This window comes from Dromiciops gliroides, chromosome 4 (genome assembly GCF_019393635.1).
Source record: "Dromiciops gliroides isolate mDroGli1 chromosome 4, mDroGli1.pri, whole genome shotgun sequence".
Taxonomy (NCBI): domain Eukaryota; kingdom Metazoa; phylum Chordata; class Mammalia; order Microbiotheria; family Microbiotheriidae; genus Dromiciops; species Dromiciops gliroides.
In genome coordinates, this window is record NC_057864.1 from 117315707 (window position 1) to 117342612 (window position 26906).

The 26906-nt window shown below is 37.2% G+C and overlaps 1 protein-coding gene and 1 pseudogene across 1 annotated transcript in view; one reads left to right on the plus strand and one right to left on the minus strand.

Moving 5' to 3' along the window:
• Positions 1-26906, minus strand: part of USH2A (usherin) — a 1082898-nt gene that overhangs the window by 587604 nt on the left and 468388 nt on the right. Inside the window, exon 31 of the mRNA XM_044004202.1 lies at positions 25621-25782. Within this exon, the coding sequence (XP_043860137.1) occupies positions 25621-25782 (162 nt within the window). The remainder of the gene's footprint in view (positions 1-25620; positions 25783-26906) is intronic.
• LOC122755583 lies at positions 811-1933 on the plus strand (annotated as a pseudogene).

Consider the following 26906-nt stretch of genomic DNA (forward strand, 5'->3'; position numbering starts at 1 on the left):
CTTGCATGAAATGGTGTATAGTGAAGAGAGCAGAACCAAGAGAACATTGTACACAGAGAGAGCAATATGGTTTGATAAAGAACTGTGAAAGACTAAACTATTCTCAACAATACAATGATCCAAGACAATCCCGAAGGATTATTAAAGAAACAAACCATCCACCTCCAAAGAAAGAAGTGATATTAATAGATCACATACTGAAAAATGCTATACTTCACTCTTTCATTTTTTTCTTTTATTCAGGTTTTCATATAAAAATGACTAATATGGTAATGTTTTACATAACTGCACATGTAAAACCTTTATCTGATTTCTTACTGCTTCAGGAATGGGAGGGAGGGGAGAGAGAGAAGGAGGGATTAAAAATGGAATCCAAAACCATAAATAAAAATGGTTATTACTTTAAAAATAAAATAAACATAAGAGGATTGTATTCTAATGGGAAAAGTTCTCAAAATGCTCCTACATTCAAGGTTCACAGAAACTAAATGAAAAGGGATCAAGGTCCTCTAGTCTAGCCAATTTCTAGACAGGAATCATCTCTACAAAAAGGCAACATGGTATAGTAGATAGAACATTGAAGTTAAACTCATGGGACCTGGGTTCCAATCCCACAACTTCTACTTGCTGAATAAGTGACCATAAGCAAGTCACTTCTTGTCTTGATCTTACTTTACTCATTTGTAAAATTAGGGGAATGGGTAGCTGTGAGCTCTTCCACCCATGCACTTGCCTCCCCATTGCCTCCAGGTGCAGCACCACCTTCTTTCTCTTAAGGGTTTAAACTTGCCACTTCAAAGTTTGCCATGGATGATGGATGATATTGCTACTCTCACTGACAATGGCTCAGGAATATGCAAAGCTGGCTTTGCAGGAGATGATGCCCCTCAGGCTGTCTTCCCATCCATTGTTGGGTGCCCCAGACGTCAGGGTGTGATGGTGGATATGGGTCAGAAAGACAGCTATGTGGGGGATGAGGCCCAAAACAAGAGAGGTATTCTGACCCTGAAGTACCCCCATTGAACATGGTATTGTCACCAACTGGGATGACATGGAGAAGATCTGGCATCATACTTTCTACAATGAGAACCATGTGGCCCCTGAAGAGTACCCTGTGATGCTCACAGAAGCCCCCCTGAACCCCAAGGCCAACAGAGAAAAGATGACTCAGATTATGTTTGAGACCTTCAACACCCCAGCCATGTACATTGCCATCCAGGCTTTGCTGTCCCTATATGCCTCTGGTCATACCACTGATATTGTGATGGACTCCAGTGATGGTGTGACCCACACTGTGCCCATCTATGAAGGTTATGCCCTTCTCCATGCTATCCTCCATCTGGATCTGGCTGGTCATGATCTGACACACTACCTCATGAAGATCCTGACTGAGAGAGTGTGCAGTTTCAATACCACAGCTGAGAAGGAAATCTTGCTTGACATCAAGGAGAAGCTGTGCTACACTGCCCTAGAATTTGAGCAGGAGATGGCCACTGCTGCTTCTAGATCTTTGCAAAAGAACTATGAGCTCCTTGATGGTCAGGTTATCACAATTGGCAATGAGAGGTTCCGATGCCCAGAAGCTCTCTTCCAACCATCTTTCTTAGGTATGGAATCCTGTGGAATCCACGAAACAACCTTCAACTCAATCATAAAGTGTGATGTTGACATCTGTAAGGATCTCTATGCCAATACTGTATTGTCTGATGGTACCACCCTGTAACCAGGCATTGCTGACAGGATGCAGATGGAGATTACAGCCCTAGCCCCCAGCACAATGAAAACCAAGATCATTGCCCCACCTGAGCGCAAATACTCTATCTGGATTGAAGGCTCCATCCTGGCGTCTCTTTCCACCTTCCAGCAGATGTGGATCAGTAAGCAGGAGTATGATAAATCTGGGCCCTCCATTGTCCACCGCAAATGCTTCTAAATGGACTGGTTTGGTTTGGTTTGGTTTGGTTTGGTTTGGTTTTTGTCAAAGGATGTGACATGTTAATTGCCCGGAAAAAAAAAAGAGATGAGATTGGCATGGCTTTATTTATTTTTATTTTTTGGCTCTTGACTCAGGATTTAAAAACTGGAATGGTGAAGGTGATGAGCAGGTGATGATATTGGAGGCAAACATCCCCAAAGTTCTACAGTGCATCTTCAGGACTCTGATTGTACATTGTTGTTTTCTTTTTAAATAGCCATTCCAAATAATTATTACATGTTAGTGAGTTACTTGCCCCTATGAAGGTGGTCCTGCTCAAATTAGAGCAAAGGAGCTAATTAAAAATCCAGAGGTGGAGGGGGGAGGTACACAGTACTGCTTTATGTGTAAATTATGTAATCCTTTAAAAAAACAAAAACAACTTTTTGTATATTCTGCCTTAATACTTGTTCCTTTTTTTAAATTGTCAGCCATAATGAGTGGCCCCCTAAATTTCCTCCCTGCCCCCAACTTAGATGTGAATGAAGACTTCATTGTCTCCCTGCAAGTTTTGAGATCGATGCCAGTACTTGGGGGGAGGGGAGGAGAGCTTTACCTGTACACTGACTTAAAACCAGTTCAAATAAAAGTGTACATGTAAAAGAAAAAAATTAGGGGAATGGTTTCATAATCAATAGTTTCTTCTGGCTTCAAATGTAAAGATCCTTTGTGCCTGACAAGCAATTATCTACTATTAAAGCAAAGACTTCTAGTGAGAGTGATCTACGATCTAATAATATAGCACATTGTACTTCTGGATAGCTCTAAGTATTCAGAACATTTTCTTCATATCAAACTTAAATGAAACTCTTTGTAAATTCTATCTGTTGTTCTTAGTTTTTCCCAATGAACTTATCATTGATGCAGTGCCTCTCAATGAAGCCTTAGAAATTATCTTTTTGTAGGTGGTAGTGGTCTTAACTTCCATGTCACACTGTTGGTTCATTTTGAGCTTATAGACCACTAAAATCCACAGGATGTGGTGTGCTTTTTTTCCCCCACATGAACAAGCCCAGCCACACTCCTTCTTATATTATATTCATGGAGGAGATATTTGGAACCCTAATACTTAATATACATCTCTATTAAATTTTATTTCATTACATTCATTCCATAATTTTAACCTATTAAGATATTTTTCAATCCTTATTCCATCAATCAATTTATTCACTATATATTAATGGCCATGCTCTGTGTCCTGTCATTAAATCAGTTGTGAATCCACTTAATCATATGATCATATGTATATCTTTTTCTGTTTGGAATTTTATTTTCCAAATTACATGTAAAAACATATTTTGAGATCAATTTTTTTGAAACTTTGTGTTCAAACTTCTGATCTTCCCACCCTTCCCACCTGCACCCCTAAGTTATACATGAGTAGTTATGGAAAACATCTCCATGTTAGCTAGGTTGTGAGAGAGAACAGATAAAAACAAAACTTCAGATTAAGGAACTGTCAAAATAAAATTATGCTTTAATATGTTTTCAGATACCACCAGTTTTTTCTCTGTAGAAGGATTGCAATTTTCATAAGTCCTTCAGAGTTATATTGGATCATTGCATTGATGAAAATAACCACATGCTTCCCAGCAGATCATCTTACACTATTGCTATTATTTTGTACACAATACATTTCACTCTGCTTCAGTTCATGTCCATCTTTCCAGGTTTTTCTGATAGCATCCTGTTCATCATAATTTTTATATAGTACTGCAAACTTGACAAAGAATTTTCTTTGCAATAGCCCAGCAATACAGGTGCCATACGTTTTACCATTATGATCAATCATCATAACTGTTTCCCTCCATCTTATTCCCTTCCATGATATTTACTCTATTTTTCTATCTTCTTTTACCCTATTCCTCCTCAAAAGTGTTTTGCTTCTGACTGCCCCCTCCCCCACTCTCCCCTTTCACCCTTACCTTCTTATCCTCTTCCCCTCCTACTTTCCTGTAGGTTTAGATAGATTACTGCTCCTAATTGGGTGTGTATGTTATAGCCTCCTTGAGTCAACTCTGATGAAATTAAGGTCTTTGAGTTCATTCTGTGTTCTAAATGTTCTTCCTCCCTCCCTCCTCAACCAGCCCTATGAAATCAAGCAATTCAATATTAGTCATACATGTGCAGTTATGCAGAACATCTTCACCTTCCTTGAAAGTATTTTGCTTTTTACTGCTCCCTCCTCCAATCTGCCCTTCCTTCCCCTCTTCTCCCCTCCCCACCCCTTATCTTCTTCCCTTCTCACTTTCCCTCAGGGCAAAATGTATTACTATACCCAATTTAGTATGGATTTTATTCCCTCTTTGAGCCAGTTTTGATGATAGTAAGGTTCACTCACTCCCCTACTCCTTCCCCCTCATCTCCTCCCCTCCATAAGCTTTTTCTTGTTTCCTTCATGTGAGTTACCTCTCCCCAGTCCAACTCTCCCCTTACCCCTACCCCAGTGCATTCTTCCTACTCCACAAACCTATTTAAAGATGTCATCATGGGTTAGCTAAGTGGCACAGTAGACACAGCACCAGCCCTGGATTCAGGAGGCCCTGACCCCAAATCCTGCCCCAGACATAAGACGCCCCACTCTGCTTGCCCCACAAAAAACAAGGATAAACAAAAAATAAATGCTTTAAAGATATCATCCCTTCATATTCAGTTCAGAGCTGTGTCCTCTGTCTAAGTGTATTCCATTCAGCTACCCTAATAGCTTATGAGTTAGAAGTATAATCTTCCCATTTGGGAATGTAAATAGTTTAATCTTCTAATATCCCTTATGATTTCTTTTTCCTGTTCACCTTTTTATACTTCTCTAGGGTCTTATATTTGAAAGTCAAATTTTCTATTCAGTTTAGGTCTTTTCATCACAAATGCCTTAAAGTCCTCTTTTTCATTGGAGTCCCATTATTTCTTCTGAAAGATTATACACAGTTTTGCTTGGTAGGTGATACTTGGCTGTAGTCCCAGTTCCTTTGCCTTCTGGAATATCATATTACATGCCCATCTTATCCTTTAATGTAGATGCTAATAGCTCTTATTTTATCCTGATTGTAGCTCCACAGTATTTGAATTCCTTTTTTCTAGCTTTTTGCAATATTTTTTCCTTGACCTGGAAATTCTGGAATTTGGCTGTGATATTCCTGGAGGTTTTCCTTTTAGGATCTCTTTTAGGAGGTGATAGGTAGATTCTTTCAATTTCTATTTTGCCTTCTGCTTCTGGACTATCAGGGCAATTTTCCTTGACAATTTTTTGGAAGATGCTGTCTAAATTCTTATTTTGGTCATGGTTTTCAGGTAGTCCAATGATTTTAAAATTATCTCTCCTGGATCTATTTTCCAGGTTAGCTGTTTTTTCCAAGGAGATATTTCATATTGCCCTCTATTTTTTATTCATTTGGATTTGATTTACTGGGTCTTGATTTCTCATAAAGTCACTAGCTTCCATTTGTTCAATCCTAATTCTTAGGGAATTATTTTCTTCTGAGAGCTTTTTTATCTCCTTTTCCATTTGGCTTTTCAAGCTGTTGACTTTTTTCTCATGACTCTCCTGCATTGCTTTCATTTCTCTTTCCATTCGTTCCTCCACTTCTCTAAATCTTCCTTCTATCTCTCCTACTTTCTCTTCAAAGTCCCTTTTGAGTGCTTCCATGGCCTGAGACCAGTTCATATTTTTCTTGGAAACTTTGGATGTAAGGACCCTGAAGTTATTATCCTCTTCTGAGGGTGTACCTCAATCTTACTTTTCACTAAAGAAACTTTGTATAATTCTCAACTTTCTTTGCTTGTTCATCTTGCCATATTTTTCTTGACTTTTAACTCACTCTGACATTGGGACCCTACTTCCAAGCAACACTGTCCCAAGATTCAGAGGATCCCATGTGTTTATGGTTTGAGGGTGGACAGGTTTTTCTCTCACCTGGCCTGTTCTCTGGTTCAAAGATAACCTCAAGCCAACCTGTTAATTAACCAGTCAGCAGAGCTTTGTGTGCTGTGGTGGTTCCTAGCTCCTACGAGCCTGTGCCCCTTCCCCACCTTGAACTCCCACCACTCAGAATTTCTTCCTGCTTCCCCACTGGGGTGGGATGGCCAAATTCCTTCCTAGGTCCCACAGATACCCCTGCACTTTCCCCCTGGCCAGCCCTTCAGCCCTCTCATATGACTGCTCAGTTCCAGAAGACACTGGTGCAGCAGTTGACTCAGAGGCTCAGAGGTAAGTTCCTCTGGCACAGCATGCCTTGGATCTGTGTTGGAGAGATCATGGAGTTGGACTCCTTTAGCAGCCCAGCATGATGCCCTCTAATCTGTCTTTGTCTGGAAAACAATCTCAGCCCATCTTTTTTTGTCCATCTTTTTTCACAAGGATAGACAAATGATGTAGAAAAGCATTTATTAAACATCAAGTAAGTGCCAGGACCTTTGCTAGGCATGCAAAGGAAGGCAAAAAATAGTTTTTGCCTTCAAGGAGCTCACTGTCTAGTGGGGGAGACACCATTCAAACAACTATGTATAAATTAGATAAATGCAAGATATAGTGGAGCTAATCTTAGAAGAAAGGCACAAGGATTAAAAAGCATCAGGAATAGCTACTTGAAAAAGATGGGATATTAGCTGAGACTTGAAAGAAGCCTGGAAATCCAGGGAGCTGGTAAGATAAAAAAATAATAATTATTATAGGCATGGGAAGAAATCTGGGATTTGGTATAGCATAAGGCTGTGTCAAAAGCTATGTTGAAATCTAGACATATTATGGCTATGACATTTCATGTAATTAGTACTCTAGTAGCCCTGTCCAAAATTAAATGAAATTATGTTAGTCTAACATGAGCTGTTTTTGATGTAGCCATTATGTCTCTTAGTGAGCACCAATTCTCTAAATGCTCACAAACTTTCCATTTAATCATTCTAAAAGCTTCAAGTACTGGAAAAGTTCAAATCCTACTCCAGTAAATTCATAATAATTTTAATGATATCAGATTTAGCCATTCACACTGGAAAAAAACACCAAAAGTCCATATCATGATATTCAACTGGCTGAAAAACCCGTTGAGTTAGTCCATCTTATTTTTTATGTATGTGTGTGTGACCATGTGCTTATTTTTAAAGATAATTGAGGAGTAGGAAATTTAGCTAAATCTTATTTGGGAAAATTCATTTTTTTTCAAAAATGCTAAATAATTTGTTATTTTAAAGCTCCATATTTTAAAACTAATACTATTCCAGTGGTGCTATAGGGCTATAAATCATGGAACACAGCTATGGATCACAGAAGAATTGGAAAACATTACAAAAGGGCAATGAATAGTCACATGTATAAACAGGCTGAAGCAAAATACAATTGATGGGGGCAGCTAGGTGGCACAGTGGATAGCAACCTCCCTGAATTCAGGAGGACCTGAGTTCAAAGCTGGCCTCAGACACGTGACACTAGCTGTGTGACTGTGGGCAAGTCACTTAACCCTCACTGCCCTGCAAAAAACAAAAACAAAAAGTGTCTTTATAATACAATTGATGGGGGGGGCGGGGAAAGCTAGGTGGCACAGTGGATAAAACACCAGCCTTGGATTCAGGAGGACCTGAGTTCAAATCTGGCCTCAGACACTTGACACTAGCTGTGTGACCCTGGGCAAGTCACTTAACCCTCATTGCCCTGCAAAAAAATAATAATAATAATATAATTGATGACTTGTGCATAGGAAGTTAACTAAAAGATATTATCATCAAGAGGGCAGCTAGGTGGCACAGTGAATAAAGCACCGGTCCTGGATTCAAGAGGACCTGAGTTCAAATCCAGCATCAGACACTTGACATTTACAAGCTGTGTGACCCTGGGCAAGTCACTTAACCCTTATTGCCCCACAATATGCATATATATAATAAAAAAGGAAGTAGACTTATCATATAGGAAAAATTAAAGATGGGCAGCCCAAGAACTACCCTTAAGATAAAGGGAGGGAGAGATAGAGATAAAGAACAAAAGATGGAGGAAGGAAGGAGGGAATCAAAGGAGGCGGGGGGAAGGAAGCAACAGAGAAAGGAATAAAGGAGAAAGTAATGGAGGGAGGGAGAAATTAAGTACCTTCTATGTGCCAAACACTGTGCAAAGCATTTAAAAAATATCTTATTCAATCCTCACAACAATCTTTTGAGGTAAAAAACTTCATTTTACAGTTGAAGAAACAGTCTTGGGGATGTTAAATGACTTGCCCATAGTCAAACAGGTAAAGTCTAAGGCCAGATTGGGCATCTTTGAACTGACATCTTCCTAATATCAAGCCCAACATTCTATCCGTTGTACCACCCAGCTACCCTAATACCAGCAATGGTCCTCTAGCACTTTGGGAATATTTTCTATTTGTGGACAATCAATATGGACAAGATATATGTAGACAGAGGAAAGACCTACAAGAATAAGCTTACAGATTCATCACAATATTGAAATATATGCAATATACTAGTGATAAAGACAATGAGATATTGGGGTAGGAATAGATAGAAAATCTTAATGGTTCTTCATTTTTGTAGCATGTTTTGGTACTATAAAGTTCCATGATTTCATATAGGCTATTAGAGCACAAGGGAAGATCCTTATTTTGTAAATCAAAGCATAAACTCACAGTGGGTGAGCCACTGTTAAATTAGTTTTAAGACTCCTGCGGGCCAATGTTCTGGTGCAGAACACAAAGGACTTAATTAGAGTGGGTGCTCTTCTTGATTCATGGTTTGAAAGGGAGTAAGGGAGTCTTGGTCGAAATGGAGATGGAAGTTAAGATGAGGATCTAGATGTAGAAGGCAACCCTAGTAAAAATGAAAGTAGGGGGCAGCTAGATGGCGCAGTGGATAGAGCACCGGCCCTGGAGTCAGGAGGACCTGAGTTCAAATCCGGCCTCAGACACTTAATACTTACTAGCTGTGTGACCCTGGGCAAGTCACTTAACCCCAATTGCCTCACTAAAAAAAAAAAATAGTAAAAAAAAAAAAATGAAAGTAAAGAAACAGCACACTAAGAGAATGGTTTTCATAAAAATGAATAGTTTTCAGGTTATGAGGGTGGCTTGGTAGGAAGGAGTAAAAGAAGGCAATGTATTATAATATTTCTTAAAGAAATAACATTTCGGGCATGATCTCTATTCACAAGGAGTGGACAGGAGGTAGAGAAGCAGTTGGCAGCAATTTCCTTTATTTATAAGGTTTGAATATGCAGTAAAAGTGAGCCAAAGAAATGTGTTTGGTTTTTTAGAGTCCAGAATGAATCTCTAATTCCTAATCACTGCTTTTCAAGTATTCAAGTTCTCGGCACAGACAAAATAAAACAGACTCTAAAATAACTCATTTCTAATGGGAGGCAGCACAGGCAAGTAGATGGACTGCAGTGGGAGAGAAAGAATTTGGTTCTCTTCCAAGTTCCGTCACTGACTCATTGCTCTACTCAAGGCAGTAAGTAACCTAAGTCTCCCTGTGCATCAATTTTTTCTATATGTAATAAGAAGATATAATTTTTTAAAATGCAGCTTTTAACTTCAGATATCAAGGGAATGAAATCCTATAGAAAGCTGGATGACTAATAAGTAGTGCCTACAAAAGAGTAAAATATATTGATAATAGTATGGCATGAGACAACAGTTTAAACTTAACTCTATCTCACCAATATGGATGCTTCTTTTCTGGTTGATCCATTAGTAGTAAATTACCCTCAACTTCTGTGCACAGGATACATTTCTATGCAAGTTGAAGTGTTAGAGGCATTAATCCCTTTCTGCTCATAATTTGACTCATATTTTTAGAAAATGGTACCCTAATAGCCTGAGAGCTCAGGGTCAGTTAGCAGAGATCTCCTCGAGTATGCCGAGTTACCTAAATCGGATAGAAGAACAAGGACGCTAAAGCTTGTCCAGCTGTGGTTTCACATAATGACCCCATTAGGTTTGCTCCATAATCAAGGCCCCTAAAAATCTACGTAGCTTCAGGCTTAGTATCTGCGACAAGGTTAACTGAAATCTGTAGCAAGGATAACTACTTTAGCAGATTGTATCAGCAGGAAATATTTAAACACTATTTAAAAGGATTTTAAATAAGCAGATTTTATTTAACACTGCACTAATGCACAGCAATAAAAGATCATACAACAGAGCTGCTAACAAATAAACATAATGCTTTCCTCTCTATCCCCTCCCCCGTGCTTTGCATCTGTATTGTTAAGTCCAATTGATTAGATGCTTCCATTTGAAGTTCAAAGCCATTTGCCCTTTGATTTGGAACCTACATTTGCATAGTCAATGACACAACTATATCAGTTCAGTCTTGTCCATTCTTGCCTAGTACATATTAATTTGGAGATGGATTCTTTGAAAGGGGAGTTTGTACTTTCTAATAGATTCTATATTATAATATTACTTGCAAAGGATCCAAAAGGTCTGTGCATGAATTCAGATTTTCTCCTTTTTAAACAGGAAGAGAAAGACCAGTTTCTAAGTCAACCATTCAACAAACATTTCTTAAATGTCAATTCTGTGCTGGAAAGTCAGTGTGGTAAAGAGGATAGGGAGCTGGACTGGAAGTCAGGAAAATCTGGGTTCAAGTCCTTCCTCCCTCTAACATATTGTATGTGTGAACCTAAGAAAGTCATTTAACCTCTCAATGCCCTCAGACAACTCTGTAAGATTATTAAGAGCTGGACTTCCTTTTCTTTATAAAATCATTACTTTTCCTACATTTTGTGTCAGGCTCTGTGCTAGGAGTGCAAGAAACAATTCTTGTACATTTCCTCATTTAAAGAAATACAAAATGTATAGGAAATAAATTTAGTGTAAAGGGAGTGGGGAAGGGAGACAAGTATTTGGTAGATAAAGAAAGGCCTCATGTAAGAGGCTGTACTTTAGTTAAGCTGTGAAAGAAAAAGGGGGGCAGCAAGGTGGCCCAGTGGATAGAACACCGGCCCTAGAGTCAGGAGTACCTGAGTTCAAATCGGGCCTCAGACACTTAACACTTACTAGCTGTGTGACCCTGGGCAAGTCACTTAACCCCAATTGCCTCACTAAAAAGAATTTTGAAAAATTAAAAAACAAAAAAAAAGAAAAGGGAATTCTAAAAAAAACTCTGAAATTTTTAGGCACATGGGGACTGCCTTGCAAAAGTACAGATAGGGGAGTAAAATGAGAAGGGAACAGAGATTTCTATAGTGTCTGCTATGTGCCAAACATTGTGCTAAGTATTCTACAAAAATTATTTCACTGGATACAACAACCCTGCAAGGCAGGTGCTGTTATTATCCCCATTTAACAAATAAGGAAACTGAGGCAGATAGGGGTGAGGTGATTTACCCAGAATCACACAACTAGTAAGTGACTGAGGTCAGATTCAACTCAGGTCTTCCTGACCCCAAGCTCAGCACCACTCATTGCACTAAGCTGAAGGGGAGAAAACTAGGCTATCTTTGGCCTCAGTTCTTATCATCACTGAATGGGTGTTGCCTCAGAAAAACTGAGATCTGGGAAAGACCTTAGATTAAAAACCTGAGGCCGTCATTCTGACCTATGTCTTGCCAGAGGACTCAGATGACTCTGGAAAAGAGAATGAGGCCGATGACTTTGCACAGCTCTGCCCCATTAAATCTAATTCACTTACAAGTCAAGTACCTTCCAGATATCATTGGACTTCTTGAAGAACTAAGTATGAACAATAATAATAAACAACAATGTCCTACTAGAGGAACAGAAAATAAGTTAATCTGCCTGAACTGCATAGTATGAGGAGAGTAATGCATGATAAAACTGGATGGGGTACACTAAAGTCATGTCACAAAAGGCAGAGGAGTTTATGTTTTAACTCTAAAGGCAACTGGGAACCACCGGAGCTCAAAAATCAGGGCACATGGTCACACTTGAGCTTTAGGACTTGCATCAGGCAGCCAGTGGAGGCTGAATTGCAGAGAGAAGAGGTAAAAGGTAAGAGGCTGAAAAGGAAGTGAATGTAATATGTCCAGATGAAAGAGGATATGGGCCTAAACTTGGGGGAGAACTGTATGAGTAGAGAAAAGGGGGCAGGTGAAAGATTTGCTGTGGAGGTAAAAATCGACAACACTTGGAAAATACACAGACTATAGGTTAAGTGATTCTGAGTTTGCCAAGGAGGGTAACTAGAGGGATGATGTTGCCCTCATCAACCTGAAATTCTAATTGTGTTAAATACATGAGAACTGATAAAAATTATAAAGAGAAAGGAGGGATATCACATAATTATCTCAATATGTATTACTCTTCTCTTTATTTTTAATTTAGTTTTCAAAAAAGTAGATTACTGATATAATTTTGATGAATTTATAGCTCTCTTTGCTTGGCTGTCCCCCAAACCTCTCCACATCCACCTCTACCCTGTCAGCTCTTTTCCACATCTGCTTTTTGAAAGAAATTAATACAGAATCTGTGAAGAGAAGAGCTTCCTTGCTACCCTCAGAGAGGCAAGGTTAAATTAGGACTTGTGAGTATACAGGCAAATAGAAAATCTACATTTTGGTTTCGAGACTCATCATAGGCTTTAGAGCCAAAAGGAATATTACACAACATCTAGTCCAATCTCCAGTCCAATCTATCATTTAAGAGATCACAGAATCAGAGATTTAGATACGGAAGGAACCTTAAAGACCAGCTACTACAATGACCTCATTTTAGATAAGGAAACTAAGGGCCAGAAAGTTTATATAACTTGCCAAGTATCACCCTAGTAGTATTTGTAAGGTGTGAGATGTTCACATAGGTCAACATTAACTCCAGGGCTCTTTCTACTGTACTATAAATCTTTGAGGCAGCTAGAGAAATGGGCCTGAAGTCTAGTTCAAATCCAGCTTTAGGCACTTATCTATGTGACTCTGGACAAGTCACTAAACCCTATTTCCTTCAGTTTCCTCATCTGTACAATGAGCTGGAGAAGGAAATGGCAAACTACTCCAGTATCTCTGCCAAGAAACCCTGAAAGGGGGTCATGAAGAGTCAGACATGACTAAAAAAACTGAATAATAATAACACAATATGACAGATGATAAGCTCAAGAGTTGGAATGGGTCTCAGAGGCCATCTCAGTGGGGAAAGTACTTTATTATTTATTAATATTATTTGAACCTAGCTTTATGTAGCAAGAAATTGTCTAACCTCACGCTTACCATAAAGGTCAGGCTAATCTCAGAAGTTCTCCAAGGTAACTGGAATCTACTTCAAGGAATGCTTAGATCCCACTAAGGTCTTGTTTTGGGTCCACCCAAAGCTTGTGTGTGGGGTTTCCCAATAGCTCACATCTTAGCTTTGCTCAAATTTTGTTGAATATTTATACTTACCAAGCTCAAGCATGCTTTTTCCTGGAAACTGTGTAACTGCTAATTCTGGCCAGTTGGCTGCTTGTCCTCATGCCCTGTTTAAACTTTATATGATGTATATCTCACAGAGAGTTGAAAAGAAAGACATATCTTTTTTCTAGCTCTCTCTTCTCTGCAAAATGACAATACAATTCTTTGTAAAAAAAAAAAAACAACAACAACAACACTTTTTTCAGGTTTTGGGGTTTTACACTAGTCCAATCTCTTCATTTTTTAGATGACAGAAAACTGAATTCAAGAGACCTTAAGTGAGTTCTCCAGGAGAACATAGGTAATAAACTAATCATGTATTAATTTAGCCAATAAGCATTTTTTTTATGTTTTCTATGTGCCAAGCATTGTGTTAGGTGCTTTTTTTGTGGAGCAATGAGGGTTAAGTGACTTGCCCAGGGTCATAGAGCTGGTAAATGGCAAGTTTCTGAGGTCAGAACTCAGGCCCTCCTGAATCTGCAGGCAATGCTTTGTCCACTGCACCACCTACCTGCTTCTCTAGGTGCTCTTTATAAACATTAACTTATGTGAAGAATGTGGAAAATAAAATCTGAGCTGAGGACGAAAGCTACTTCTTCAACCAAGTCTGGAGCAAAGGAAAAGATAGTTGGAGGATGATGTCTGAATGATTTGAAAAACAAGGGTAAATGAGGAAGGTTAAGCTCTCAGCAAATGGCTCCAACATTTTTGGTGAAGTATGAGGTTAGTTCCTCACTTGATAGGGTGAGGCAGTGTCTGCTGAGGAAGGCTTGAGAGAAAATGAAAAAGTTTAGAATCAAAGAACAAATTGATTAAAAAAGTATCAAAGGACTGGCTTGCTGCAATAAGCACCTGGTTGAGATTCAATAACAAATTTGTAATGGATGCAGTCCACACAGTTTCATCATTTGCTCCAGATCCATTCAGGAGAGTGTGATTAGAAATGAAAGAGGAAAATGTCAGGAGTAATCCAGGGTCAGATCATAGCAAGGTACAAATGGTTCCATAAGTAAGAGGCAAGAGATTCAAGAGCAGAGTAAAGCTAAGAATTGCCCTGATTCACTAAGAGATAGAGAAGAAGGGCAAGTATAGCCAATATCAGAGTGAAAGAATAGAAGGGTATAGGGAATGGAGGTGATAGTGAAGGTGAAGAGCAGAGTTAGGGGTCATAAATTAGAGGGAAATATGCAATCATAAATGATTTATGATTAGATAAAGGATTTTCAAAATTAACATGGAAGTGGAACTTGTGGGTATAACCACTTGTTAATAAGTAGGTAGACTAGGGTATGAAACCCAGTAGATTGAGAAAATTGGGAAGTTTGTGTATTTGAGTATCAATTCATATCAATTGATCAATAAGATCAATAGTATCAATTGCTATGTCAAAATCCCCTATTATGAGGTGTGGAAATTTATTTAGATTTAGGGACCCTACCTTTGGGCTGATATTAGAAAGCCTTAGGCCCTCAGGTTTTTCTTCCGCTTCAGCTGAGCCAAAAAGCCCCATGGGCTGTACAAGATGCCAGGTCAGACAGCTAGGGGAGGGAGCCCTAGCTCCTTCCACCCTGAGAGGATCTATCCAAGAGATCCCAGGCTTGCCCAGGCTGGGCTCTGGCATAGCCTGTGCCAAGGTCCCAGGCACACAGCAGGGGCATGGGCCCCTGGAGCCCTGGGTGTGGTACTCACAGGAGGTTCAAGCATGCCCCCCCCAACTGCAGCTCTGGCTGGCAGATTAGCTTGGTGTGTATGGGGGCGCAAAAAGCCCTGAGATTTGAGTAGAGAGAAGGAAGATATATATATATATATATATATATATATATATATATATATATATACACACACACACACCTGGGAGTTAGACAGTAAGGGGAAGGCTGAAGGACAAGGAGAAGGACTAAGAGGACTGGGGAAGGAGAAAAAGTTAAGATCAAGAAGGGACGGAGGCTGATATGGAGCAGGGGGGCTTTTCAGTGAGGAGGAGAAAAAAAAAGTTCAAGGCGCAGCAGGTGGAAAGGCGAGAACGCAGTCAGGTTGTGCATTTTATTTCCCTGTATTTTTATGTTTAAATAGTATCTCATAAATAAACTCCACTTTGATTATTTAGTTAAGAGGCTTCTTAATCTCTTGCTTATCAATTTTGGGAGTGGAGCACTGTGGTAGAACTTTTTAAATGGCCCATACTAAGTTAATAGCAGTCAAATAGCCAGTTAATCAAAAGTCCCCAGATTAGTCCTCCAGTCAGATTAGTCCTCTCAAATTAGGCCAACTAATCAGTAAAATATTTTTACATTTGAATGGCGACCACGAAGGGATGTATGGCCCAATTATATTTTTCTAAACTTATAATTTTTCTTATAGTTATAATTTTTCATAATCCAATTATATAATTTTTTCAGACTAGATATACTTATTAATAATTAATGTTTTTTTAAAAGGCCAGCATATGGGGAGGACAAACTAGGACCTAGACACTGGACTCATTGAGGAAGGACAGAGTATGCCATGGTGGACTGGGCTGGTTGTCAATATATAACAGCTACTGTGATATAGATTGTAAAATAAATTTAAATACGGTGAACTCATTGGAGGAGAGGTTGCTTAGTAAAGGTGGTAAAGAGTTTTTAAATGGAAATAATGAGCAAAGACCCCCTGACTCCCAGGCCAACTCTCTTTCTGCTATACCACACTTGACAACCAGAATGGTTGCTATTTACCCAAGGTTACCTACAGAAAATAAATAGTAGAGTCAAGATTCGAACCCACAACCCAAGTTTTTGATTTAAGAATAAGTGTTCTTTTCATTATGCTAATGTCCAAGGCAGTATTTGGAGTCAAGTCTTCCTAACTCCAGGCCCAGTGCTCTAACCACTTCACCTGCTGGTCACCTGGTGAAGTAGAAGGTATGGCTGAATTTCCCACTGATGCAGTTGTCCAGGTGTCTGCATCAAGGAACATGGTCTAAGATTAGATGGCCTCTGCAGTCTCTTCCAACTCTGACATTCAATGAGTCTAACAAAGTAATGATGTGTGGTATAAAAATCCTGTGGGAATTCGGTGTGGGCCAAAATAGTCAAACTTTTATAGAGTAGGTGGGACTTGATGCAGGCTTTCAAATATGGCCAGTCTAGTCCAGTGTCTGGCACTGAGCACAGTGGGCTATTAATAGGTTTTTATTGAACTGCTATTGATTTAGATGAGGTAGGGAGAAGAGGAATGTTCCAGCTAGTAGAAACAGTGTATATAAAGGCACAGAGATGGAACTGGATGTAGTGAGTAAATGGGACTAAGAGAATATCGGATTGAGAGGACTAAACTATACATTTTCAAGAGAAATAAAAGCAACCATATTACTTAGGTAATATGGACCAAGATACCTCAGAGATTTAAAGCCTTCAGCCCCAAATCTAAATCAACATATACATTTAATTTTGACTATGGACATTGGGACATATTACTACAAATGTCAAATAGATATTTTTCAGGAAAGTAGGAAAAATCTCTCAAATACTTCTCTATTAATTTGATCCCAGACAACAGTTACTAATATTTAACTCTTAATGCTATCTAAGCTACCCTGGGAGATATTTGGATAACCTAGACAAAATGATGCGAGCAGAAGAGACTTCGAATGATTTCTCTTCCTGCTTTATAGAATTTTAAAATGTAATAATCTACTATTTTTTGTCTCTCTATGCCCCTACTCTCCTATTCTCTGATCAATGACTATCCCTTTCAAAATTGAAGTTCTAGGGGCAGCTAGGTGGCACAGTGGATAAAGCACCGGCCCTGGATTCAGGAGGACCTGAGTTCAAATCCGGCCTCAGGCACTTGACACTTACTAGCTGTGTGACCCTGGGCAAGTCACTTAACCCCCATTGCCCAACAAAAACCAAAAAAAAAAAATTGAAGTTCTGTATTTTTAATGGGTATAATTTAGAGTTTAGAATGACCTTCTGAGGTTATTTAGGTCAAACTATTAATTTTCTAATTAAGCAAATTGACATAGCAGACATACATGACTTGCCCAAAGTTACACAAGGTTTGATCACAGTTTGATACCCAAATTTAGTATTCTTACTCCTGTACCTGTTGTTGCTCTACCTTTCTCAAATCCCTTTAGATACATGCTGAGTCCTTTTCTCCAAAATAAGAATAAAATACATAAAATAAAACTGATGGGTCTTTGTGATTCTTTGGGAGTAAATAATTTTATAACCTAAATGATAATGCACTTAACTTCTTTAAGGTCTGTTAGAACTTACAGAAGCCACTCCAAGTTTATATAGGAATATCATCTTAATTTTTAATTAAAGTTAATAAAATTTAAATTTGTATTAAAAGTTTCTTTACTAAAATAGAAAATTTAATTAAAGTTAATAAAAGGAAACTCAAGTTTTAGTTAGAAGACTTGGGTTTGAAACCAGACTCTCCCAATTTACCACCTGTGACCTAGGGCAGGTCACAGGCCCTCTGAGCTTCAGCTTTCTCATTTGCAAAATGAGGGGGTTGGACCACATGACCTCCAAGGTCCTTTCCAACTCTGAATCACTGATCCTATGAATGACAATCCCTAATGTACAATTGGCATTAAAGCAGTTATGAGAGACAATTTTATTTCACTTGACCCTCCATTACTGAATAAAAATGGCTCTTGGAGGAGGAAAAAAAAAAGAAAGAAGCACACACATTCAATACGCATTAACCCAGGAACCTGATACTTAGCTACACTTTGAATAACTATTCTAGCTTATTTGTTCACAAGGTTAGGAATTTAGTAACTGCCTCTAAAACTTCTTTCCACAGATTATACTTTTTTCTGTTTTTAACCCTACGGTTTCTTAGACTTTGCAAAATGTAATGTTATACATTATAAATTGTACAAAGGGCACACAAAGTAATAATGCTAGTTGTAATTAGAGACATAGTGACTTACTGAATGAGGTCACCTTATGTGGAATCTTGAAAACTCTATGGTGCATTAATGCTTCAATTTACAGATTAGAAAATAAGTGTTAACAGACTTTAGGGCTATTATAATTCCTAAGAGTGGTAGTATTTGCATATATTGTTATGTCTTTCAAATATGCAAAATGAAGCAAAACAAGTGGAAAATGTGTGTTGTATGAGTGAAATTGTATCATAGCAACAGAAAATCATTTCACACAAACAAACAAAAAGACCACAATTTGGCAAAATCCCCAGGAATAAAATTTACCTTGTAATACTATAGTTCACAAATGTCAAAATTCCTTAGATAGATTATTTAAAGTAAAATTGTCTGAGAGATAATATGGACTGCCTTGCTCTAAATAACCAAAAATGTTAAATGTAATGGATAGAGCAAAAGTCATTATCTTAATTGCAAGATCAAGAGGGACATATATAAATAGAAAAATAAATTAAATCACTTCATGATAATTCACTAATAGGTCAATCAGAGAATGAATATGACATAGTGATGGTTTTATAGATTATAACAAGGCATTAAAAAGTTGAGTGTGTTTTTTATTCTTTTCCTGATTACTCATGCCAAAGGAATTTAGAAACCAGTAATAATAAAAAATCATTTAAAGTTATTAATATCTGACTTTGAAAAACACATGCACATTTGTTCTTGTCTCGTACATTTCCATCTCCTTGCTAGCTATCTCTTAGCACTTTACTTCCTTGAACAATGGCATGAAAGGGTAGGTACTATTTTGCTCTGGATAATTCATCCTTGGACAATCATAATTTGATTAATTTCAGAAGAGGATAGAAAAAAGTTCAAGTGCAGAAGTGGTGTTCTTGGGATTACAGGCAATGATCCCTTCTCCAATCTTAGTCTAGCTTTGTAGCTCAAAAGGATTTCACTATCCCTAAGTATATGAAAGTTTGGCTGGTTTTTTGAAGCATTACCACAAACTTCGTAAAGAATTCCAGGTGCTCATTTGAAATGAGAATGCTCAGGTTGGCTACAGTTTGGATAGTCATCATCAATCAGGATGCCATCTGACCTGAACTTTGCGACAACCCTGGCACGCTGAACATTTTCTTAAATAGTTTTTTTTTCTTTCTACCAGTGTACAGATACCTTGTCAAATGGTGCACAGAAACCTCTCCTAGTGATCCCAATATAGGTCTTTCAATCTTTTGATAATGGTTTTTAATAATAAGCTTTGAAACACAATTGTTTTTACCTCAAAATTCTTAAAAATCTTGTTATGGGACAGAAATAAGAGATTAATGGAGATCTTGCAAAAAAGATAAATGGCACTACAAGAATACTACAAAACTGGGGAAAAATTAATTGAACCTATACTTTTGATAAATATTTATTTTTTGCAGAAGAAAAATGCATACTCGTTTAAGCTGTCATTATACTAACCTACATCCTATTTTTCATATTATTAGTAATACATAATGTGGTAGTTTATATTCAAAAATAAAACTAGAATGTATATACCTCATGTATTTATCCAGAAATATACCAAGGTTACTATGGTTACGAAAAATCCATTACCTTTGAATACAGAATGAAAAAGTTTGACTTAAAGTGTGCGCTATTTATTATAGCAAACATCAACAGCCTTCGGGAGGTTCTCTAACTGGATTCATTTTTCAGTGTCAGAACTGACCCACCATACTACTAGCTTATGGCCTATGCAAGGCAAAAAATTTGAACTGTATGCATTTTTAAATATATTTTGTACTAACTCAAGGTGCAGAAATGCCTTTGAGTTTTAATGCTTTATATTTAAGAGGAGGAAAAAATCCATACCACCGTGATGCTAAGTAGATTCTGACTAGAAATGCTTTCACTTTTTACCTGTATACTCTATGGCAGCAAAATCAATCTGCTTCTTGTAAAGGAAACACAGTACTTCAGTTCAATGTATAACAGGAGGTAACACTAAAGGAGTAGAAGAGGAAAAAGGACTTACTTTGGACTCTAATCTTTAAGGGGAAAATTATGCCAACTTAAGAAGAGTTTTCTCCTATGGAAAGCAAATAAAGTTTTCAACATGGTTTGACAAATTCTATCCAAAAGTAATAGGGTAAAATCAGAAATTTAAGTCTAAAAGATGCCTCGAGCTTATTTTCCACCCTGTTGTGTTTTTTTTTATTTTTAATGGGGTGGAGGGTGGTGAAAATATCCAATTGTCTAGTTTCATTTTTAATATCTTAAGGAAAAGATAACTTAGTGCCAAAGTAATGCATTTTTTGAGATCACTGAGTGTCTTGTTGCAAATGGTCCCAGACTTCATATCTAAGTGTTCCACCTACAAGCCAGAGGGCAACTTTACATGTGCATAGAGGGTAAAGAACAAGAAAACCCTCCCTAACCTTTTCAGTGACATCCACACACATACAGCTAGATAAGCAATCACTATCAGCAGCATCAACTTCAAATGAACACTGTGATGAAACCCAGGAAGATACCATTCCCCAGGTGGATTCTACACTGACAGATGTCAGGTTCACTCCTTAGGGCTCTCAACCCCAGGGGGAAAATGGAAGAGATCCCTCCTATCAGAGATTGTATTCCTAAAACCTAGAATGCCCCCCCCCACACACACACATATTCTCCTTCTTATAGCAGCCTTTGCCCATTGAATTAAAGAACATGTCAGTGCAAATGCATGGCTAAATGTTACCAGAATAAACATGTTGGTGAAATACACCATCTATATACTTATCTGTATATATAGATTAGGTAAGATACGTGCATGTGTGTATATATATGTATACATTTGTATGTATGTATGTATATATATATATATACAGTCAAGATCTAACATAGACATTTAATCACAAAATTTTAGAGTCCGGGCCTATCCCACCCAATAGTAAGATTGTTTCAACAACATCCCTACGAGCTGGTCAATTGTCCATTGATTGGTATTTCCAGAAATGAGGCCCATACTGCTTACACAGGCAAGCCGATTCGTTTATTGTAAGACAGCCCTAACCATTTAAATGGTTTTCCTTATATTAATCCAAACTCTGTATCCCTTTTCTTTACACTAACTTGTCCCTGTTTCTGTCCCTTGAAGCAACAGATAAGTATAATTAATTTCACACAGTAAGTTCACCCATGTTTCAAACTCTAAATAATCCCTTCCTTTCTCTCCCTAGTATCATTTCCCTTTAATCTAAAGACTATTCCTTAAAGGCTCTATCCTTAAGTTTAAAATTCACTGTCTAATCTATTCTTTTTCTACTCTAGTCTCTGTTAAAACAATTGCCCTCTATTGCCTCTGTTCTGTGGGGGGTTCTCCAATTTGTGATTGCTTTTACATTACATAAAACATATATCTAAATTCATGCAATAAACTACTATCTAACTGATATTCATTGTTATTATATACTAAAATATATTTCAGTCTCTGTTTCTACTGGCTAAATAATTCTATTTCACAGGTCTTATTTTTCAGTCATTGATAATTTTTAATGATCCCTAAATCTAATTCAGGTTTCATAAATCCTTCATAAAATTAACAACTCCCAATTAGCTATGATACTAGTGTAGGGCCTGACTAGTGTTAATCTGAGTAGAAGGATCATGTCACAGTCTTTACATTTCTCATTCTGCTAGCATTAACCTTTTCACTAAAAAGTTGCATGCCAAACTCCTATGCAATGTTTATTCTACTTTGTTTTTCATATCTCTCAATGTCATATTGCTTTGTAATATATATCTTCCGTTTTGCTTAGATCTAATTTGTCCTCTATAATTATACCACTTTGTACTGGTCCCTATTGGACTTTATTATATTTCAAAATGGAACATTTATCAAACTCATCAAGGTCAATTTGAATTGTAATTTGATGATCTCTGTAAACAGCCAGTTTGGTCACTAGGCCGAAGTAGGTAATGACTTCTATCAGGAAAATGGTAGAGAAGAGTCCTTTCAATCATTTGTCTGACCTGTGTGTTTCATAATGGTTGGAATAACTGGTCAGATAAAATGAGGAAACTTGTCTGTTTTTAACTTGTAAGATTTCTATAACATATGAATTACCTCCTTCCCTTCAGCATTATCAGCATTGCGAAAGGTAGTTTCTTAGCAGCACCCATATTTAGTGCCAAATTTATTGAAGAAAACAGGGCCTACTTTTGCTTACAGAAGAAAGCACATCAAGCATATTCCCAGCTGAAGAAATTTTGGAAGTTGGTGGCATTTTGTGGGATGTCTTTTGGGAGTGAGAGGATGGAAGATAAAATCAGTGAATGAATTATAGCCATAAACTTATTGTGATTCTTCTTATCTATAAAAGGGAGAACTCTGCATAAGGTCGTAAGGCACCGAAGCCTTGTTGGGTATTTTCAACCTAGTGTTGGAGAAATGGAAATAAGCAAATCTTTGACATAAAAGCCTAACCTATATGAAGAATCTAAATTATCAAAAATCCAGAGGACAGTTGAGTGACTCAGTTCAATACTATAAATATTAAGATAGTAACTGCACCAAGTGGTGGGGATACAAAGACAGAAAAACAAAATCACTACACTTAAGGATTTTTCAGTTTACTGAGGGTATAAAATAGGTACACAAATAAGTTAATGCAAGGTCATTTGAGGAAGGATAGAGGACTAACAAACAGGGGTTGGGAAGAGGATTATGGATTGTTTAAGATTTTATATAGGAGGTGACACCTGAGCTGAGTCTTGAAAAAAAATTTATGGAATCTAAGAAGTGGAAAGGAATAAAGATTACATTCCAGGCTCGGATATGGGAAAACACAAAGAAAGGGGATGTCATGGTGAGTTCTGGGATCCCACTGAAAATGCTTTACTCCTAAGGAAGCTATGAATTATTTTTATTTCTATTCCACCCATTATGATGGATATGGATATAATTCTACATAGTTCTAGAATTCAATTCTTTATAGAAGAGAGGCTAGTGACAGGTTTATACAATTAATTTTAGACAGTTTTATTTTCTGAGCTTTATTAGATATAGTAAAACAATTGGCCCACACTCATTAAGAATTTCAAATAATCCAAATATGATGTAGGTGATTCTTATTGAAAATACATTCTGAGGGTTTCAAAAATGTTTAAGAAGTTTTAGAGACTTGGACTACATCATCTCTAAGGTCTCTTCCAGGTAATAGGTTCTACATATCTATGTTTCCTTGAACTAATATTACATTTATCAATCCGGCAAGCACACAAACACATATAGGTATTTGCATATCATATTAAAAGACAAATTATTATAACTAACTGGGAGGTCCTATGAAGTTGAAGATTACCCAAAGGGCAATGGAGAGACATATGGTAAACAAGAATAGGCTGTAACACCTTATGCATGAGGTGTACAGGAAAAGTTTTATTAAAAATCTTGTGAGGAAAATAAATGACTGAAAAAAAGATGGTAGCATCACAAAGCGGACTGAATAAATGAATGAGTGAACATGCACTTATTAAGCACTTACTATTTACAAGCACTGTGCTAGCATAATAAAATAGCTGATATTTATAAAGAACCTGAAAATTTACAAAGGGCTTTATAGGCATTTTCTCTATTGATCCTCACAATAGCCCTGAGGGTTAGGTGCTATTAGCATTACAATTTTACAGGTAAGGAAACTAAGTCTTATAGAGCCTAGATAATTGACCAAGGTCATACTACCAATAAGTATCTGAGTTGGGGATTAAAATCATATCTTCCTGATATCAAGTCCAGCATTCTATTCAGTATACCATGCTTCCTTTTTCTGTGGACAACTACATGCTTTAATCATATTTATGTATTGTCAATAGATGAATGCCCTTTAGTGAGTTTATTGTAGAACATGAAATGGGCAGGCATAACTGTATTGTGATCTGTATCATTGCAAGGCTTATTTTCACAAATCAGATCACAGAGCCATTGGAGTATTAGAACATGCTGCATGATATAGGGAAGAGAAAACTTTGAAATTGGAGTCAAGGAATCTGGGTTCTGGTCCCAGTTCTAGGTCTGACAATAACCAAATTGTGAGATCTTGTCCCAGTCAGTTAACCTTGCTGTGTCACAATTTTCTCCTCAGTAAAATTGGATTAACAATGTACATCCTCTCTATACCTCACAACATTCTATGAGAACCAAATGAGTATTTTTAGATTCACAAAGCACCTTCCACAATTCTGAGGGGTAAGAAGTACAAAATATTAATACCCCCATTGTATATATGAATATATAGAATCTCAGAGGTTCTGACCCAAGATCAAACAACTAATAAGCATCTAAAGTGGAATTCAATGTTCGCTAAAGGGTATTTATCTAATGAGTAAAGACTCTTCTTCCTAACTTAAAAGTCAGCACCCTTTCTACATTGTGTACAAATATAGCCTATAAGCTATTTGAAAGTCCCTTAAAATATAAAGTATCTACATATATAAAGATATCATTATATAATAAAGAAATATTATACATTATATATTTTAAAATTAGTTGGCATCATTTTACTTTAGTTTCTTTTTAGCTATTGGGGTTCGCACTGTTTTTATGCCATATAATGGGTATTACGTTTCTTTTCTGTACTTTTTACTATGTTCAACTGGCCTGAAAAGTCACTATCCCACATTGGTTATTTGAGTAGAACTGGAATTTTGTTGCTCTAAGTGAGGCCCATTTTTACTTTTGAAGCTATAAGGTTATTGACTCATAAAGTTTTGGGTTCTTTGTTTTCAGCATATTTCCAAGTTTAAACCTAGAAGAATGAGGGCAGGGACGGCATATGATGAGACACAGTAGGATGGTTTGTGGATAGGAAGAAGCAAGGAGGAAACATAAAGGAGAAATCCTGGGGGTAGCAGAGAACCATTACCACATATATGCTTAATACAGTTTATCACACTATAATAAATTAAGACTTTGTAGACTATAAACCCTGTAAGAATATAACTTTGCTTTAGTCTAGAACACTGCTTTGCATGGAGTGATTAATATCAGTTTAATGCAACTTAAATTTAGATTTGAACTCTGATTTTGTGGTCAGGAAATCCTATGTTTAAATTCATCTTTCAGACATTTACTGTGTGACCCTGGGCAAGTCACTACTTAACCTTGCTATACTTCAGTTTTCTGATCTATAAAAAGATGATAATAATAACATCAAGTTGAGAGGTGTCTTGAGGATAAAATTAAATAATATTTTTAAAGCATTTTGAAACCTTAAAGTGCCATTTAAATGCTAGCAGATTATTTATTATTATTATTAGAATATTACCATAAATATGATAGCACTTGGATTAATTCATCAAGAGACAAAAAGTATCCTAGTAAGAGAAGGTCCATTACAAATATACCAACAACCACAAAGGGAAAAAATGTCAACTTACCAGTGACAGTGCAGTTTTCTCTATGTCCAGTGTAGATTAACATGTCATCCATATATAATGAGTACTGTGTTATAATACCATTTGTCTTTTTGGGAAGGCTCCAAAATAGTATCAAAGTGTTGGGCAGAGACTTGGCTACTGGTGGCTGAACCTCTTCTGGTGCTAGAAAAATAGATTTATAGAGTATTACTTGATTTTAGGTTTGCAGATTCAATATTTACAGACCCAAACCTATTAATCATTGAAAAAACCTGACACTGCCTTCATGGAAATGTTCCTGATTATTGGTCAGCCTGTCAGTAACTGTTTTAGTAAAAATACTAATAGCTTTCCTGAACTGATGAGCATGCTTAGTGGGGATAGATAGGTAGTGAGTGCTTTCCCTGATTCAGTAGATGGGCACATTGTGACTTACACAAAGCATTCATTAAAGAGTAATCTGTGCCTGTTATCTCATTAAAGCAAGGTAAATAGGCCCAATTCCTTCCCTCTAGTAACTTATAATCTAAGAAAATACTGATATAAATTATTAACAAAGGACAGTCTTACAGACAACCACAAGCCATATTGGACAAATGTAAATATAAAATAAATAATGATGTACACAATTTACATTATGTATAAGCAAAGAAAGTAGCAGTGTATTTTTTTTAGTAGTAAGTAAAAATGGAGTTATAGGAATTACCTGTTCAAATAAAATAAATCATCTCTCATTCAGTCAATGGGGAGGACTTTATGGAAGAGATAGGATTTAAAGGAGGTGTTTGAATTGTGACTGAGGAGGAGCAAATTCTTAAGAGTCAGGGACTCAGAATATGACAGAGGGGAAAATGAGAAGTAGTAGTGAAGGTTATTGAGCTAACTCCTTGGAAGGACAGGAAGTAGTTTCTTAATGAGAACTAAAGGGAGAAATAATATTGCACCAAGTGGACTGGTGGTAGACTTTGTAAGAGAGGGTGAGGGCAATAAGATGATACCACAGGACTTTAAATAGGATACTTGCATGACCAAAAGGATTTGTGAAAAAGACAACCCTGAAAGAATTGATATCTTTATTGAAAAGGGGAAGTGCTGGTAACAGAGAATCCAGTTAAAAGAAAGTCACTTGAGTCAAGGTACAAAGCCACAAGAGCATAACAGAAAATTCCACCATTTAAATTAGTTTCCTCAACTGGACCCTTGTATGCCTTAGCTTCCTCTATGCCTTAGAGAGTTGGATGTTTTCTCTATAATCAGAAGCTCTGCATAATGATAGTTAGCATTTTTATAGTGTTTAAAGCATTTTA